The sequence below is a fragment of the Patagioenas fasciata genome, chromosome 10, assembly GCF_037038585.1.
Source record: "Patagioenas fasciata isolate bPatFas1 chromosome 10, bPatFas1.hap1, whole genome shotgun sequence".
Classification (NCBI taxonomy): Eukaryota; Metazoa; Chordata; class Aves; order Columbiformes; family Columbidae; genus Patagioenas; species Patagioenas fasciata.
In genome coordinates, this window is record NC_092529.1 from 17,388,902 (window position 1) to 17,406,844 (window position 17,943).

At 38.6% G+C, this 17,943-nt stretch overlaps 1 protein-coding gene across 1 annotated transcript; it reads left to right on the plus strand.

Moving 5' to 3' along the window:
* Nucleotides 1–591: 591 nt before the first annotated feature.
* On the plus strand, nt 592–17,524 carry TMF1 (TATA element modulatory factor 1). Its single transcript, XM_065845504.2, has 17 exons — nt 592–875; nt 3,418–4,658; nt 5,440–5,543; nt 6,411–6,537; nt 7,491–7,596; nt 8,234–8,376; nt 8,970–9,136; nt 9,287–9,443; nt 9,920–10,012; nt 10,625–10,781; nt 11,526–11,718; nt 12,028–12,097; nt 12,181–12,273; nt 13,364–13,474; nt 14,110–14,256; nt 14,823–14,948; nt 15,813–17,524. Exons 1-17 carry the CDS (start codon nt 734–736, stop codon nt 15,954–15,956), a joined length of 3,321 nt encoding a protein of 1,106 aa, XP_065701576.1. The 5' UTR covers nt 592–733; the 3' UTR covers nt 15,957–17,524.
* Nucleotides 17,525–17,943: the final 419 nt, after the last annotated feature.

Genomic DNA, 17,943 nt, shown 5'->3' on the forward strand with positions numbered 1-17,943 from the left:
CAACCTGAATTCTCTGGTTTTACATGATGCATCAGCTATGCTTAAACTTCTTCCGTCTTTTAAACTATAAACTGTCTTTAAACTTTCCATCTTCCAGCCTTGCACTGGAACCCTGTAATAAAAGGGATGCACTCCACAGTAATTTTTAAACAGCTTATTTTCAAGTGTTGTGCAGCCTCTGAAAGTGTTAAAGGCCCCTTGTAAGCTGTGGGACTTTAAGCAGCAAAGTGAGAGGCTGAGGTCTAGAATGGCCTATATTTGGTTCGTTATTTGTGGTAAGCGGCTGAAGGAAGGATTAAGAAGCTTGAAGAAAACTTGACTTTTTAACATGTAAGAGTTGTCGCAACAACAGCAAGGCAGCCTGGGCCGGCGCTCGGCCACGGCGGGTACCGAGGCGGAAGGCCGGCGCTCGGCCAGGGCGGGTACCGAGACGGATGGCGGGTACCGAGGCGGAAGGCCGGCGCTCGGCCAGGGCGGGTACCGAGGCGGAAGGCCGGCGCTCCGCCTCTCGTAACGTTTCAGGGGGCTGGAGGGCGGCTGCGCCTGAGCTCGTTGCGACGTGGAGCCCGGCAGCGCGCAGGCGCGGGGCCGCGCTGCCCCCCCAGCACGGAGCCGAGCCCGAGCCCGAGGCCGCGGCCGCCCGCCCCGCCGGGGAGCGGGCTCTGGGGGCGGGTCGCTCCGCACCCGCCTCTGTGTTTGTGGCTCGGTGCCGCGGGACCGGGCAGCGCGGAGGATGAGCTGGTTCAACGCCTCGCAGCTGTCCAGCTTCGCCAAGCAGGCGCTGTCGCAGGCCCAGAAGTCCATCGACCGTGTGCTGGACATCCAGGCCGAGGAGAACCCCTGGGCCGACGCCGTCATCCCCGACTACGGCGACGGTAAGTGTGGGTCACAGCGAGCGGCCCTCACCGTGCCCCCACTCCCCCCGCCTCGCCCCCGCCCTCACAGCGCCCGCCCCGGCCTTCGCAGCGGGGTTGGCCGGGGCGCCGCCATCCCCGCACCCTCCCCCGGCTCCCCCTGAACCCGGGTCGGGTGTTACACTTGTGGAGGTTTAACCGGCTCAGCCATGCGTGTGGTGCTTCTCGTTCCCCCCGGTCAGGCGGGGCCGGGATAACACTGACAAAAAGTGGAGGAAACCTCAGCAGCACACGCAACTCCTGGTGGATGTCACCTGTGTCCTGCTTTTGTTGCATGGGGAGCACTGCACTTCATACCCGTGGTTCTCAAGGCGTTGTATTCTGGGTTGTGTTTTTTGTTTGTTTGTTTGTTTTTTTTTTTTTTTTTTTTCCGAGAGACTAATAAGTGATAAAACCCCTAACTTAATAAAAAAAAGAGGTAATTCTATTTCTTTCTGAGGCATGCATGGATTCGCTCTTTGCGACAGGAAGAGCAATGAAGAATCTGAACGTCTGGTCCGCATAAAACGAAGTGAAGTTTCCACTATTTTGTGGTGTTAAGTTCATAATCCTTCAACATCGGTTGAAAGGAATGTGTTGGTGGAAGAACTGTCATGCTTTGGTTATGAGGAAGCGTCTGCTTTGTACGTGTGCTGATGCAGGACCTGATCAGTCCTAAATCGCTGTTTGGAAATGCAAGACCAAAAAGCAGTCCTCTTGTTAGAAACTTTTCCAGCCATAATTAACACCTTGAAAATAAAAATGAATAAAGGAAAGGATAGGAAGCCAAGTCATCTGGAATCGCTGTCCTTATTACGACTGTATCTAGAATAAATGTATGTATTTGTAGGAGGAGGTTATTGCCAGGTATACCCACAGCAGAGTTAGATTTCTGAATATTGAAAGCTGTAACAATGGAAGGTGTTTTCTAAGTTGGTTGCTCAGGAAAGCACAGGGTCAGTTTTACCTCTCCACATCCTGTGGGAGCAAGGGCTCAGCAGCCACTTACATAGTCCTGTGTCGTCTTCAGTTACAGAAATTGTTTATAAAAGACTGTGTTGTGCTTAGTTTCCTAAAACTTCAGACCTATCCAAGCAATTTTTAAATTTAGTTTATATCTTAGTATTTATAGCAGTTCTATAGTTCATAAGGAAAGCAGCAAAGACCAACCTGTGTCTGTTTTTCAGGGAAGGCAGATTTATTTTTATAGGAAGTCAAAATATTTTCTGAATGTTACGCTTCACTCACAAGGCTTTTTCTGAAGCTATGGAGTCATGAACAAGATGGTAATAAATCAGGTGTTTGTAGTATTTTTGGCAAGGAGAGCAGTGATTATCTAAACTTGAGATCTTGAGCCCAATAGCTATTAACAGTTTCTGAAAATTGTGGTCTGCTTTAAGTAGCATAACTCAGTGTCTTTTAATAGATGCTACTGTATAAAGTGAGCTTGTTTTAGGTAGCCTGAAATAGTTATGTTATCCAGATTATGTTTGTAGGTACAAAATCAAATTGGATATTAGCTTTTGATTAATCTTTCTTACTTGGGATGCTACTGAAATTTGATACTGAAATTCTTATTATCCTTGCTGTTGACAAGTTCTGGGAAACCTGCAAGAACTACAATAATAGGAACCATTGATGTTGGTTAAGGTCAGCTTTAGCACTAATCCATTCAGTATTTCTCCCCAAGAGAAAAAGAAAGCTATCAGCTGTGCTGCTGACAATGTGTGTTGTCAGCTTCATGCTGTTGCTTGGTATGTGAGGAAAAATATGAAGCCTGTCACAAACTGAAAGGGCAAGAAGCCTTCTTATAGTGTAAATTCTACAAATATTTAAAGTGTTTTTCCCCTGCTTTCTGCAATGGTGTGTGAAGTGTTTGTCTGTGTGCTGCTGGCACGTGACTTTTAAGACTTAGTAGTTGTTTCCTCCTTTCGTAATCTGTATAATTCTCTACTTTAAACTACAGTTTTTCACATTGTTTTGCCTAGCCTCTTCTGACTACAGGAAGCAGGAGACCACGTTCTGTTTGCCAAAGAAATGCTTGCTTTTTGTGCCTGAATAGGCTTCAGACTTGCCCTTACAGCTTTCAGAATGCTCTGTGGGCTTGTTTCCCTTTCCCAGGTGCTTTTTCAGCGTCATTCTGAATTTTTCACTCATGGATTTAGTGGTGTAATTTGTGTATGGTTTCTTTATGCCTTTGCTTAAGTTACTAAACTGTTAACAGGGAGTGAGCGAGTTGGTTCCATTCAGTTACTCCTACTTTCTGGAGTTATCTGTGTCCACCTTAAGTCTTAGAGTTACTTCATGTCTCCCTTAGGCTTCTCTTGCTTTGTCTAAAAATCAGTTCCAAGCTTTGTAAGGAAGTAGTGACAAAAACAATGCTGTTTGTGGTCACATATAATGTTCACTTTAAGTTATGTGATATTGAAAACATTACTTTCTGTTTTGTTGCACTTAGAAAGACAAATACTGAAAAATGATACATTTTAAGTGTTCTTAACCTGTCTCTTTTTTATTGTTTTAGGAACAAATTCTCTCATAAGTGGAGGATGGGATACATCTTCCTGGGGTTTAAGTTCAAATACAGAACCACAGAATCAACCAATATCACCAACAGCAATCACTAAACCGGTGAGGAGGACAGTAGTAGATGAATCCGAAAACTTCTTCAGTGCCTTTCTCTCTCCAACAGATGTTCAGAGTATACAGAAAAATCCAGTGGTATCCAAACCTCCAGCCAAATCACAGCGACCCAAAGAGGAGGTGAAAAACACTTTAAAGGAGGCTCAACACCCCAGTCAGCTGGAAGTACCAGTGACAACAGAGGCAGAAGTGAAGGATTCCTCTGTAGCTGGCCTAGTGGACTTGAAAAGCCTCGATATTCCCAGTGAGAAATTAGAAGAGAATTCTGTGCTTAAATCTAATGCCAAGCCTGAAGAAAGTGCAAATGAAGTTATTGACAAAAAGGTGTCTGCTCTAAATTTGGAAGTAACTGAAGATGCTCGTAATGAAAAATCCAGTGTTGGAGGGGATGGAACAGGAGGTGCGCCAGGTAGCGCTTCGCAGCCTCTTAATGCAGGTACAAAAGACATGGGTTTGGAAACGAAGGAGCGAAAGACTGAGGACAGGCAAAGCAATACACCATCACCTCCAATTAGCACTTTCTCCTCAGGGACATCCACAACTAGTGATATTGAAGTTCTGGACCATGAAAGTGTAATAAGTGAGAGCTCAGTAAGTTCAAGACAAGAAGCTGCAGATTCAAAATCCAGTCTTCACCTAATGCAAACCTCATTTCAGCTTTTATCTACATCTGCCTGTGCAGATTACAGTCGTTTGGATGACTTTCAAAAAATGACCGAGAGCTGCTGCTCCTCTGATGCTTTTGAAAGAATTGATTCATTTAGTGTACAGTCTTTAGATAGTAGAAGTGTAAGCGAAATAAATTCAGATGATGAGTTATCGGGCAGGGCTTCTGCTTCAGCATCTGTTGCTGTCAGTCCTTCTGCATCAAAGACAGAAACAGTTGATGCCCTGAAAAATAAATCCGAAAACTTGACTGACGCTTCTGGTTTACATGCTGAGGAAGCTGAGATGGAAGAGAGTGGGAGAAGCGCGACCCCTGTTAATTCTGAGCAGCCAGATGTTTTGGTTGCTACTGTGCAAACTGTTGAAGAACAGATTGTGAAAGAGGAGACCGAGCTGCAGCAGGATGCTGTTGAAAAATTGCTAGAAGAGGACACTGAAAAGCAAGAGTTTAAAAAGGTAACTGTAAAATGTTTTTATGCAAACACACCCTTTAATTACAGATGAAATTCCTGTCTTCTCCTTGTGTAAGTATTAGCTTCACCTTATTTGAATGAATTAATTGATGCTGAACTACCTTACCTTGTAGAAAACTATCCTTGATCTTCTATAGTAGAAGAATGCTGGTGAAATTTCAGGTCAAATAGTTTCAGGTTTCACCTGATCCACCTAGTTATCGTTATTGTGAATTGTGCATAATGCTAGCAAACGGGAAGCCTCGATAAGTCAAATGTGTTATGTTAATTCCTTGGTGCAGTTTTTTACTGTGAAGGGTGAAGGAGATTCCTTTAAGTATTTTTGCAAGCAGTTTTTTCCACAGACTTACAAACTGTCTAAATTTGATCGTGTTTCGGGAGCATTATTCATGTTCTTTGAGAACAGCAATAGTGTAAATAAGCCCTTTTTGCTAGATAAACTAATGGTTGTTTTTAGCATAAATAATCTCTACTTTTTAGAAGAAGGTACACCATGCAATTTAATTAAGATGAGCATAGTTAAGAATAGTGGATAGATTAAAATAAATTTGTATGGTTAGTTTAGATAGGTATTGCATAGCTCTACATTAATGTGGCAGAAATATGGCAATCTTCACTGACTTTTACCTCCAGTTTCTAAAAACATTGACAAGTTCGGCTTTAAATAGCGCTGGGTGGGAATGGTTGGGGGGAGGGGAAGCCTGCCCCTCTTGTGTTTTAATTGTCCCATTCATGTGATCTTTATCTGTAAAAACATTGTCCAGATGATTGATTCATTAACTGAGAAACTGGAGAAGAGGGAAATACAGTTATTAAGTACTAGTAAAGAAAAGGCGCGTCTGGAAGAAGCATATGATAACCTAAAAGAGTAAGTATGAAAATATACACAGTAGTGGGTGTAGCTGTAACTTTACCATCATACAATCAGTAAAGAATATTGTAAAACAATAGCTTTATAACTAGAACAAAGGTTGCAAGGATGTGCGCTGTTCGGGAAAGGTGGATATAATGATTGCATGTGTTGTGATGGTATTTGTTTTTAAAAAGACATTATTTCTTGAGACCACAGTTTCTGTTGGGAAGAGGCTAGTTAGGCATGTTTCACTAAGCAGTAAGAATGACAAAAAGATGTGTAGAGTCAGACGTAGTTATTAATAAAGATCTTTGTTATAATTCAGATACAGATGGGGGAACCTGATTTACTAAGTAATTTGCTGATGACAATGTAACAGTGAATGTGTGGTAGAAGGGCTGGGTGTAGGGAAAAACTTGAATTCATTATTTAATTCAGTTAAAATGAAAAGGAAAAAAAAAGTTGGATTTACCAGTTTACTGATCAAGTATAAAGTTTAAAAGTTTACAGATAATATCTGAAACTATTATTTAATGAATAAATCGATCTTAACTTAAAAGTACTTTTAATCACTTTCCCTGAGCCTTGTGGTTAATCAGAAAGAACTTGATTAAGGGGCAAAACATTTAAGGTAAATCAAGCCTTTCATTGTATTCATGGGTAATTTCTGAGCTAATAAAGATCTTTGATTAGTACTTCTAATATAAATGTGTAAAAAAAAAAAAGGCTTCTGCTCTACGTGTAAATTAAATAATAATAAAAAAACCTGAACGGACAAAACCAAAACAAACACATTTTAAAAGCATTTAAGATAACCTGCTGCAAACTGCTTTGGGGTGTCATAATTATGCAACTGTTCTGAAATGTTAATTTTAAATGTAGTGAAATGTTCAGAATGAAAGAAGAGAGCAGTAGCCTTTCATCTCTTAAAGAAGAGTTTGCTCAGCGGATTGCAGATGCTGAAAAGAAGCTTCAGCTCGCCTGCAAAGAAAGAGATGCAGCAAAAAAGGTAACTTGGCTTTTTAGTGAAAGGAATATTTATTATTATATTATTTTAAATTTCTTCTGATAAATTCATAAAAATCGAGCTGGGAAAAGCACGAGACCGACAGGTGCTGCCTCATGGTATTAGTAACCAGCACAAGCTGATTCCAGCCTCCCAGGCTTTTTGTTGTTTCCTTGTGTTGATGCATGTATTCATGCAGCTGTCTTGTGAACCAAGTTGGGGAACTCAAATTTAAGTTAAAGTTAGTTTAGTTTGGGGAAAAAACGTTTAACACCTGCTCTAATTTACCTTGTACCAAATTATGCATTTGCATTGGTGTGAGGGAGAAGAATGGCCTGGAGATGTTGGGAAGTAGTGAAGAATGGAAATGGCTTCTTTAGAGGGTTAACTGGTAGGAAAATCAAGGCCTGATAATGGATTGGTTTGGAATGAGCACTGAAGTCTGCAGCAGCAAAGTTAATGGAGTTTAAGTGTTCTTGACCTGGTACCACAACATTAAATTTCTCCGACTTATTGCTAATCTGCAAGAAGTCAATTCAAATCTGTAACAGGGGAAAGAAAAAATTCACAGTTTTTTTGTGACTGTATGTGTTACTGTGTTGGCACAGTAGTAAACCGAAATAGAAAAAAATAATATGATACCTGTATGTGAATATAAGTATTTTTTACTATATTGCACAAGTTTAAATCATAGAAGGTGAAATGAAAGGAGGAGTTGGAACGAATTGTACAGAGAAGTCTCAGTCCTCGGAGGTTTTTAAAACTTGATGGAATAAGGCTCTGAGCAATCTGATTCGATCAGATCATCTCCAAAGTTCCCTTCCAACCTAAATTGTTTTCGAAGAAAAGCATTTGACAGCAAGGGGAGAAGTAAAAGGTGATCAGTATAATTATGGTGCATTTTTCCCTATATATATTTTGATAAATGGTTCTAAGTATTTTATCCTATTATTTAGGAAGTAAAGACTGTTAAAGAAGAATTGGCTACTAGACTTAATACAAATGAAACTGCTGAATTACTGAAGGAAAAAGAAGAGCAAATCAAAGGATTAATGGAGGAAGGTGAGAACTAAGACATTTTTAATAGTAAAAATTTGTAGGATAATTAGAGATGTACTGCCTTCTCATATGAGTCTTCTGTATGTTGGAAAATACATTTGAAGCATGTTAGATGTTTCCGAACATTTGAACCATTTGGTTAATAGCAAAGAGCCTCAGGAGGGATGAGTCACATACAGATGGCTCAAGGGCTGCTTCCTGCAGCATGCATTCAGCGGTGCTGGGAGGTAAAAGCAGCATACAGTACAACACTCCATCTTCTGTTCAGTAGAAATCTAACTAGGGCATTGTTCATGACATTTCTACAGCGTCTCTCATACTACTTTTCAATTTTGGAAGTAAAATATAGTTACTAAATGAACAGGCCATTTTGGGTTTTTTTACCTGATATGATGAGCTCATTTGCTTTACTTTCAAAGCCTTTCACTACTTGTCCTACCTCACTATAAGTTAGGGTAGCAAGGTCATTTTAGGAGTAGGTAGATTAAAAACTGAAGAACTTGCGTGACAAAATATAAGTATTTCTGTATATATTTGATTATTATTTTCATTATACTGGAGAGCATGGGGAGGTGTGAATAGGGAGAGCTCATAGAATAACAGCGATGTGCCCTAAGCTTTGTGTTCATTTTCTTCACAGGAGAAAAGCTTTCCAAACAGCAGCTGCACAATTCCAACATTATTAAGAAATTAAGAGCCAAAGAGAAAGAGAGGGAAAATATTAACACAAAACAGAACAAAAAGATTAAGGAATTGGAAGAGGAGTTGCAGCATTTAAAACAGGTGAGATATCCAAGAGATTTTTTAAAAAGCATTTTATATGAACTGCAGAGTAGCCTTTGGAGGGGGGCTCTAGGTAGACTGGGGTTTTGTTGGTGTTGTTTGTTTGGGTTTTTTGTTTTGTTTGTTTTCCTGGAAGACTTCCCTGTTTGTATTATTGGAACACTGAGATGTGATTTCTCGGTGTGTTCTCAGGGAACTTTAAAACTGTGGTCAGGTATCTTTCCAGCTGCTTGTTTGCATTTGCGCTGCTGGTTCTCAGGTGGGCTGACCAAATTCAGCACACTACATTTTAGTTGGAAAACCTGAACCAGCAGAATTTGGGCAGTGTTTTTGCTCAGTTTGTGATTGAATCAAGACCTTACAAGCAGCAGACCAAGTATGAGGAAGTATGTGAAGTTGTAGTGATGAAGAGCCCCCTCCTCTGAGGAAGATGGGGGAGCATAACCTTTCTCTTTTGGCAACTGTTAGATCAGTGTAGTCATTTTGTGTAACTTCATCCTGAATTGATTACCACAGTTGTCACTGTCCTCAAATGGCCTTGTGTACCCCACCTACTGGGATTAGTAACATACTTCTTGTTTGCGCTCTAATAGGTGCTTGATGGCAAGGAAGACCTTGAGAAGCAACATCGAGACAGCATTAAACAACTGAACAGTGTTGTAGAGCGACAAGAAAAGGATCTTACTAAACTTCAGGCTGAAGTGGAAGACCTTGAAGAACGGAACAGGAGTGTCCAGGCGGCACTTGACAGCGCATACAAGTAAGCAGATATTTGTGCACCCGTCTTCAATCATACATTTATCTTCTGTGTCTGTTTCTTGTGCAATGCTTGTGAAATGTTAATACATAAACAAAGTTGTTGGTGTTGTATGAACTGTAAAAAGTTTTGCTTTTTTTTTTTAATCCCCAGGGAACTTGCAGATCTTCATAAAGCTAATGCTACAAAGGACAGTGAGGCACAAGAAGCAGCCCTGAGTCGGGAAATGAAGGCAAAGGAAGAGCTTGGGTTAGCTCTGGAGAAGGCCCAGGATGAGGCACGACAGCAACAAGAAGCTTTGGCAATTCAGGTGGATCTTAAATGCAGTGAATAAAACTTTTGTATTAAACAAAAGGATGGTGCATGCATCTGGCATAATGAAGCAGGTGCACTGTAAGGTGGAACTCATTTTTGTGTACCTACCAAGTACCCAATGGATTAATTTCCTGTGAAGTTGTTCAGTGTTTAGTGATAGTTGTGCTAAGCTTTAAAATTTTAATTTTATATAAAAATACTTCTAATTTTGCTTGTCTAACTAAAGTGACTTTGACAGGCTCTGTGTTAAGTTTGTAGTGCTCTTACTGTGAGGCAAACTTCAAGAAATTTAGTTAAAATTTTTAGTGATAGATAAATGAGTGTAACCATTTGTGTGAATGCAAAACTTAAGCCTTTAACTTGGAAACAGACATACCCTGGCTAACAGTGTTTAAAAATGGTGTAGGATTCTAGCAATGGTGGTACTATAACTTCTAGCAAGAAATTAGTGACCATGTCTTGATTATTTAGGTGGCAGACCTGAGACTAGCACTGCAACGATCAGAACAGCAGGCAGCAAGAAAAGAAGACTATTTACGCCAGGAAATTGGTGAACTACAAGAGGTACTGTAGCAAATAAATGATGACACTTGTATCTGCAAGGAGGGCTTCTAAAAACTGAAAACGAAATGCTAGTATGACATTAATAGCCTGAAAAAGAGACCTTGTTTTCCTGGTTACTTGCAATATTTGTCCTGTGTAGAAAAACAATAAGAATATTAAAGGAAACGGGTTTTTTAATCACATATTGAAAACAGAATATAATTATTATGATGGCTTTTAACTGTAATGCTGTCCTTTTAGTATAAGAGAAAGTTCAGCCCTTATGCTTTTAATAGTCCTCTAAAATTGCTAGCAAATATGTTTTAAATTACTCTTTAACTGCTTCTTAAGAATATTTTTCTTGTTCTTAAGGTCCAGAAGGTAGGTAGGTTGTTGCCAAAGTGTTTCAAGTGACATTCAGAAGGCTCTTGAAATGTAAATTTCTGGACTATTGCTCTGTCGTGTATCTAAAAATGTTAGGCTTCTATCTAGAAATTCCACACTTTGCTGTGAATCTGAACATATGAATTTTAGTGTGTAAAGCAACTGTTACATGTTTAGTTGAATTCTGTATTAATCTTTTAATCTGTCATATGATTTAAAAGCTTAATCGTATTGAATTTGTGATTTCAGAGACTCCAAGAAGCAGAGAGCCGGAACCAAGAACTAAGTCAAAGTGTTACATCTGCTACACGGCCACTTCTCCGTCAGATAGAAAATCTGCAAGCCACACTGGGAGCACAAACCTCTGCATGGGAAAAACTGGAAAAGAATCTTTCCGACAGGCTTGGTAAGATGTTTTTAGCTTTTACTGAACAGTGAGGGTCTTGATGTAGCTGTGAGATGGCTGAAGGTCAATGAAAAGGGCTTGACACTTACCCAAAGCGTAGGTGGTGGCACAGGAGAGAAGAGCACAGAATGCTTTTCTGTAAGGAAAAGGTGTGTGGGGTGTTCTGCCAAGGTTCTTGGACAGGTGATTCACTGATTCTCTGTAAAACACAATGTAACATAAGATTGTAAGATAGAGGTGTTAAAGTGTACGTGTCCTTACAAAATCTAAAGGAATGGCGGACACTGAGATGCTGAAAGTACACCAGCATTTACAGTTGTCAAGCCTGGGGCTTAGATGCTGTGTTGTAAAGACTCGAATCATTTACTTACCCGGCTGCATAGGTAATGAGACATGTATCTGTTGACACAGTAGGAATCTATTATTTTAAATGAAAAATGCAGAAAATGCCCGAAGGTGAGCCTAGAGAAATTACTTCTTTTCTGGAGGCAATCTGTAGCTCTATATTGCATTCTGAAAGAGTGTGAAGTCTCCTTGTTCTGCATTGCTTTGTTCCTGTGACAGTATGGTGAAAAATATTGAATTTCCTTTACAACAGAAGACAGTTCTGGGTGTGTGGTTTGTTTGTTTTTAAAAGAAAAAGTAGTTTCATTTAATAAAATTCCATTTTGATGCTTAAATAGTTGGTCCATATTATAGATATTTGATCAAAAAAGTTAATTTCCTCGTTTTTCTTAATAATAGGTGAGTCTCAAACTCTTCTAGCAGCAGCTGCTGAGAGAGAACGGGCTGCTACAGAAGAACTTCTTTCTAATAAAATTCAGATGTCTTCTACTGAATCTCAGAATAGTCTTTTAAGGCAAGAAAATACACGCCTTCAGGCTCAGCTAGAAGTGGAGAGAAACAGGTTGAAGAAAATGGAAAATGAAAATAGTAGGTGAGTTGCAGTTTTGATTAGCAGCATTTCTTTAAAATTGTACTGGAATGGAGGAATAAGGCATTCTGTACATAACCATCTGCAGCAAGTTGGAAGACTTGATTCTTTTAAATGTTGATATGACTGTGCAAAATGATTGACAGCTTTTGATAAAGTTGCCCAGCTTGTTAAAGATATTTTGTTTTCGTGCTAGAGATTGTCTGAAGTATGTTACTTTCATGATGTTTTACAGCCTTGAAGCTATTTTCTAGAAGTATATGGATCTAAAGCAAACACAGAATATTTATTTACTTTCTTTCCTTATTGTAGATATGAGGTTGAACTAGAAGGGCTCAAAGATGAGTACGCAAAAACCTTGGAAGATGCAAAGAAAGAAAAGGTATTGCCCACTTCAGCTTTAAGCTATGTTATCCTTGAGGACTGAGCTAGCAGGAGTTTAACAACCTGTGTTTATTTTTGCAGGCGCTGCTTGCTACTCAGCTAGAAATGGAGAAGATGAAAGTTGAACAGGAAAGAAAGAAGGCAATTTTTGTGCAAGAAGCAGCAAAGGAGAAGGTACAAAACTCAACCTTTCTGTTCAATCTTACTGATACTATGATTATTTCAGTAGCTATCTAGAACCTGAAACTGTTGGAATCAACAAAATGGACTCGGAGCAGTACAGTGTATACTGTCAGCCTAGGCCTTAGAGACTTGGCTTTTCCTTATTGTGAATGCCTTTTATTTCCAGTGAAATAAGTGCTTGTGTGGTACTCACTGAAATGGATCTTGACTAATAGTCTATTTAACCTGAGAAGAGATAAAATATGGATAATGATTGGCTTAATAATCTGATTTTTTTAAGGCTCTTTGATTCCTTTCCTTATGAAGCTACTTGTTTTCTTTGCTCAAATCTACTAGCATTGCTTGCGCTGAATTCCTGTTTTGCATTTAACTTGACCGTGCGTAATGTACCACATGCTTTCCAGCTTAAGTGACAAGTCACTGAACAGCCCTCAATAGTCAGTAACTTTGTTACTCCTAATGAGCAATTGATATTAAAGTAAAACTATTTCTGTTGGTGGTTTCTTACCATTTCCAGTTCTAAAATCTAAGTGCTCTATCCTTCAGAAGCTAGCATGCCTCCAGATACTGCCTCTAGAAGGAGGTTAGTCTGTTTGGAAATTGTGTTAGTAAGGTATTGGCACATGCAAAATCTCAGAATTGAATTAATACACATTATTAAAAAAAAAATTAACATGCATTTTAAAAAGAGACATACTTCTGGGTGTAGGGTATTCTTCATGTGATACATTTGGGAATGCAAAACTGCTTCTCAGTCTGCCTTGGCTGCTTAAAAGAGAAATTCTGGTGGTGTGATTTGCAACAACTTTGTTTCCTGAGAAGTCTGAGGATTTGTACGTATTAATAAGCTGGAAGTGTTAGTAACACAGTAATTCTTCATTGTTGAACTTCTGTGTGTTTTAGGGATTGGTAAAGGGGAAAGGTTATCTGTCATGTTATGTTCTGTGGTTGTTGGTGGAAAAGGGCAGTATGTTCTTCACCAAATCTTTCTTTCACCATCTTGTAAACTTTTATCTTTACCTAACTGGTGATATTGTATGGGTGTGGGTTTTGTTGGTGGCGTTGTTGTTTTTTTCCTTAGGATCGGAAGTCGTTTACAGTTGAAACTGTTTCAAGTACTCCAACTATGTCACGCTCTAGTTCCATAAGTGGAGTTGACATGGCAGGTCTTCAGACATCATTCCTGTCGCAGGTATCGTATGTCAATTATGTTGGCTTTTTTGATAGGCCGCTTTTTGTCCTCTTCAAGAACTTTTGTTAATGTAGAAAATGACTCTTCAAGAATATATTTGCCTTAGATGAGGTAATTCCTATGCAGAAATGGCTCAAACCTGCAGGATGTCTGTGATTGTAAAACATCCGTGAAAAAGAGTGTAAAACTGGTACTTCTATTGCAGAGTAATACATACATGTATTGGTGCTGAGTTCACATGTCTGATTTCATCTAGAAGACTTGAATAGCACTAGTAGGAGTCAAATCAGTTGATTTCTTTTGACCAGCAACCCTGGTTTAGGGCACAACCCTGGGCAGTATCACTGACTGTTGTGGTCCGTGTGAAGTCTGCTGCTTTCCTATGGATCCCATTATTGATGTCCCAGTTAAATGACACTTGTATAGGTGACAAGAACTTGCCAGTAAGGAGCTATCTCAAATTGTACCTTTTCACCTTAAGCGTTTGTTTTAGAAACAAAATATAAGTATTGGAATGCTTGCCTAGTAACAGTATAATTTTAAATCTTAAATGAAATAATACTCTGGGAGGGGGAAGATTCTGAAGGGTGCATATTTTTGTCTAACTTTAAGCTTCTCTAACATTTTGTTTGTAGGATGATCCTCATGATCACTCATTTGGGCCAATAGCTACTAGTGGGAGCAATCTTTATGACGCTATAAGGATGGGAGCAGGTTCAAGTATAATTGAAAATCTTCAGTCACAGCTAAAACTGAGAGAAGGAGAGATTTCACATCTGCAGGTACTGTAGTTAATCTTATCTAACCAAATAGAGCATGTATAAGTGTAAATACTAATGCAATCAATATTATTTGTGGGTTTTATGTACAATATAAAATATTTGCCATCCATTTTGTATTCAAAAAGCTTGATCCTTCTACTCTCAGCAGAGTATATTCGCTCTTCCCTTTTCATGACAATTCTGTTAACCAGGATAGCCGCTGGAGGTCTGTGTAGGGAAGAAGGGAAAAGCAAGAGAAGAATTTGTTGCTTCCTTTTGTTTTGGCAAGGACTTATGAAGAAAACTGAACTTGTTTATATGAAAAAAGAAAAAGAAAAACACAAAAGAAAAAAAAAACACCAACCAAAGAAAAACACCCCCCCCCCCCAACAAACAAACAAAACACAGCAACAAACAAGGAAACCCACAAAAATGGATTGGATTTGAGAAGAAAGTGAGAATGAAACAGCACACACTGGAAGCATAGTCTGAGTTAAGAAAAAACCTTAGTTACTGTATCAAAATATTTTGATATGGTATTTTATGAATACAGTAAATTTTTTCCTCCTGCTCATTGTTTACCTTAGCTGGAAATTGGAAACCATGAGAAAACTCGGTCAATAATGGCAGAAGAACTGGTTAAATTAACAAATCAAAATGATGAACTTGAAGAAAAAGTAAAGGAAATACCAAAATTACGCGCACAGCTAAAGGTAAGTGTATTTCTGTTGTAAATTTGATGTAAAACTGACATACTTGAGGTTTTTTTGGAATACCCCTGTGAATTTATGATTGTATTCCGATCTGTCCCTAATCAGAAATGACAGAAGTGCCTGAGGGGTTTTTGTATAGTAGGATCTGAAAATGCCTACTCTGTGACTAGGTAGTCGCTTCAAAATGCAGTTGCTAGAAATGTGTGCTGTGTGTAAGATTGCACGCTAAATCAGGGAGAGAGCATGTTCTTGTTTCATTTAAGACACTTGTCTGGATGTAGTCTTTTTAGAGTAGGGGACATTTTGATAAATAACCCGGATTTATGAGAGTTCGATGCAGAAGCTTAATGAGTGTGCGGAACTGATACAGGTAATAGGGCAAATATTTTAATCCTCTGAACGTCTAAGAACTTAATTGAAATATTGAAAACTGTTTTGTGATAATTTTGGAAATTATCATTGTTCTTTAAAAACAGAATGTTAAATTTCCCAATGAAACCTTTCACAAACTGTGGTCATTCCTGTACTAAAACTTAGTGCAGTTTACTAATTGTCTTTTAATGCTTATAGCAGTGGAGCTTCAAGGTGCTTGAGTACGTCCTCCAATGCAAGCACTAATTCTTCCTCTTCCTAGTCAAGAGTCTTTGGAATATCTTCCTTTTGTATCTAGAGTATAAATCTACCCATATTCAGAGACTCAAAGCATAAAGTATTTTTGAGGAGTTTACTATGTGCTTCACTATAAAGTAGTTATATTTTGATAAAATAATGCTGAGCTTATTTTCCCTGGTAGTGTAAAACATTATCCTAGCAGCAACTTTTAAGTTGAAAATCAGTCAGATAACAAACCCTGTGTCCTTGCAGGATTTGGATCAAAGATACAATACAATTCTTCAGATGTATGGAGAGAAAGCAGAGGAAGCTGAAGAACTGCGACTGGATCTCGAAGATGTGAAAAACATGTACAAGACTCAGATAGATGAACTTTTAAAACAAAGACAAAATTAATTCGTGCTGGAACTCTTACCATTATATGACAACAGATTGTAAAGATAGTTGTTTATGTAAATGCTGAATTTAAATGTCTTGTAAAAAAAAACCAACCTGTATTATAGAAAGTGTTACTATATAATAGAGTTCATATGTTGACAAAAATCAATGCTTTAAGTGTCTTGGACTGTCTGCAGTTAAATTATTTGTGCAATATTTAATTTTTTTTTTCTTAGTCATCCCTTTATTTAAGTTTTTGCTAAACGGTGGACCATTTTACTTGTAAACAGTAGCAGAAATGGTGATGGTTACTTTGTGAGACCAGCACTGGAAGGCGTGAGTTTTCCTAAAGCAGCCCTGGATTCATAAACTCTGGATGTCTATGAAGATGATGTTAAAAGTATTTTTAAAGTGTTCTCAATAAGAGTTTTTCTAAAACCTCATCAGTAAATTTTTAAAACCAAAATAGCGGTGGCTTGCTCTCTGGAGCATAATTGGTGGATATTTTTATGACAGGAAAATCTCATATTTGTACTCAAAACATCTAAACATGTTAGGGTGATAATTCTCTATTCTTAAACAGATCAGATTAGTCTGACTATTCTATACTGAGTCCTCTAAGCAGAGTGTGAGACTCAAATGGGACTTTATAAATTACGACTTCATCTTGTATGTTACTTGTGGTGTTCCATGAGCTGTGTAGAGACAGCTGTTCTGCTTCTAATTCTAAATGTGTTCAACTTTTAACACCAGAAATCTGAACTATTCAATATTTGTTCTAGATTTGGACGCTGATTTCTAACAGTAACTAAAATAGTTCAAAAGAATCAGTTTTGGGTTTGTTTTTAGTAATTAATTGCTGCTGCTCTCATGGTTACTTGTATATAAGTAGCAAGGTTTAGACTTTTTGCAAAATTGTCCTGTGACTTAATATAGTTTTCAAGCAAGTCTCCAGTGGCTGCATTTCTCATGCTGTTCCTTAAGCAAGGTATTGGTCAAATAGCTTGAAGTTTAGCTGCATTTTTGGTAATGTCAGAGGAAATGTTTGAATTGAACCCTTGGGAATGCTGAGAATCGGGGGAAGAAGCTTTCGTCTTCCTCTCTGCATTCCAGACAGCAAATATTTTGCTACATTGCAGAACTATAGCTGTGATAGGCACTCGTGTGAAATACTTGGCAATTGAAATTCTTTGCTTATCATACCATTGCCTCTATTGTCAGAGGTTTCTTTCACATCCGTGCACGTAATTTGTGGTAGAGAACTCTGTCCCTGCTTGTGCATTCAGTGGGGTGAGAGACACAAAGGATGGGAATGATGAGAAGTTGCTTCTGGAGAAAAGCCTCTCAGTAAAATGACTTTTTAAATGTGTATTAGGGGTTTATTCCTGATTGGGAGAACTGTTAGTCACTGAAGTTGCACAGGCAAGGGTGTATTTGTGGAAAAGCCTAGTTCAGTTTGAGATTCAGGCAGTTATTCTAAGGATTTCAATAAAGCAATAGAGCAAGAACACTACAGTTTGTCTTAACTTCCCTTTTGTCATAGAAACTTTTAACTACATTAATAAAATAAAAGACTTTTATTCTTTTTTTTCTCTCTTTTTTCTTTTTTTTTTTTCTTTTTTCTGTGGGGAGGTGGGAAGGAGCTCCCCTCTTATTCTTAGTTTCAGTTTTGCAAACCAAGGTGAAACCGTTTTTCTTCTAAAAAACCCCCAGAATTTAACATTTTGCCTTCATATTAAAGAGTACTTGGTTGTTCTGAGTTTAGAAAACAAACCACCACACTACTTATAAAACCACTTACTGGAACTTACTGATTTGCTGTGTATTAGAATTATGATGTGCAAATGTTAGAAGTTCAGCCTTTTCTTAAGAAAACAACTTTTTATGATGGTCAAAGATAAGAAATTTATTCAACTTTTTCTACTCCAGCAAATCAATAATTGTCTTTTTTTTTTTTTTAAACATTTTTGGTAGACAAATGCAGCACTCTTACAAGCAAAAAAAA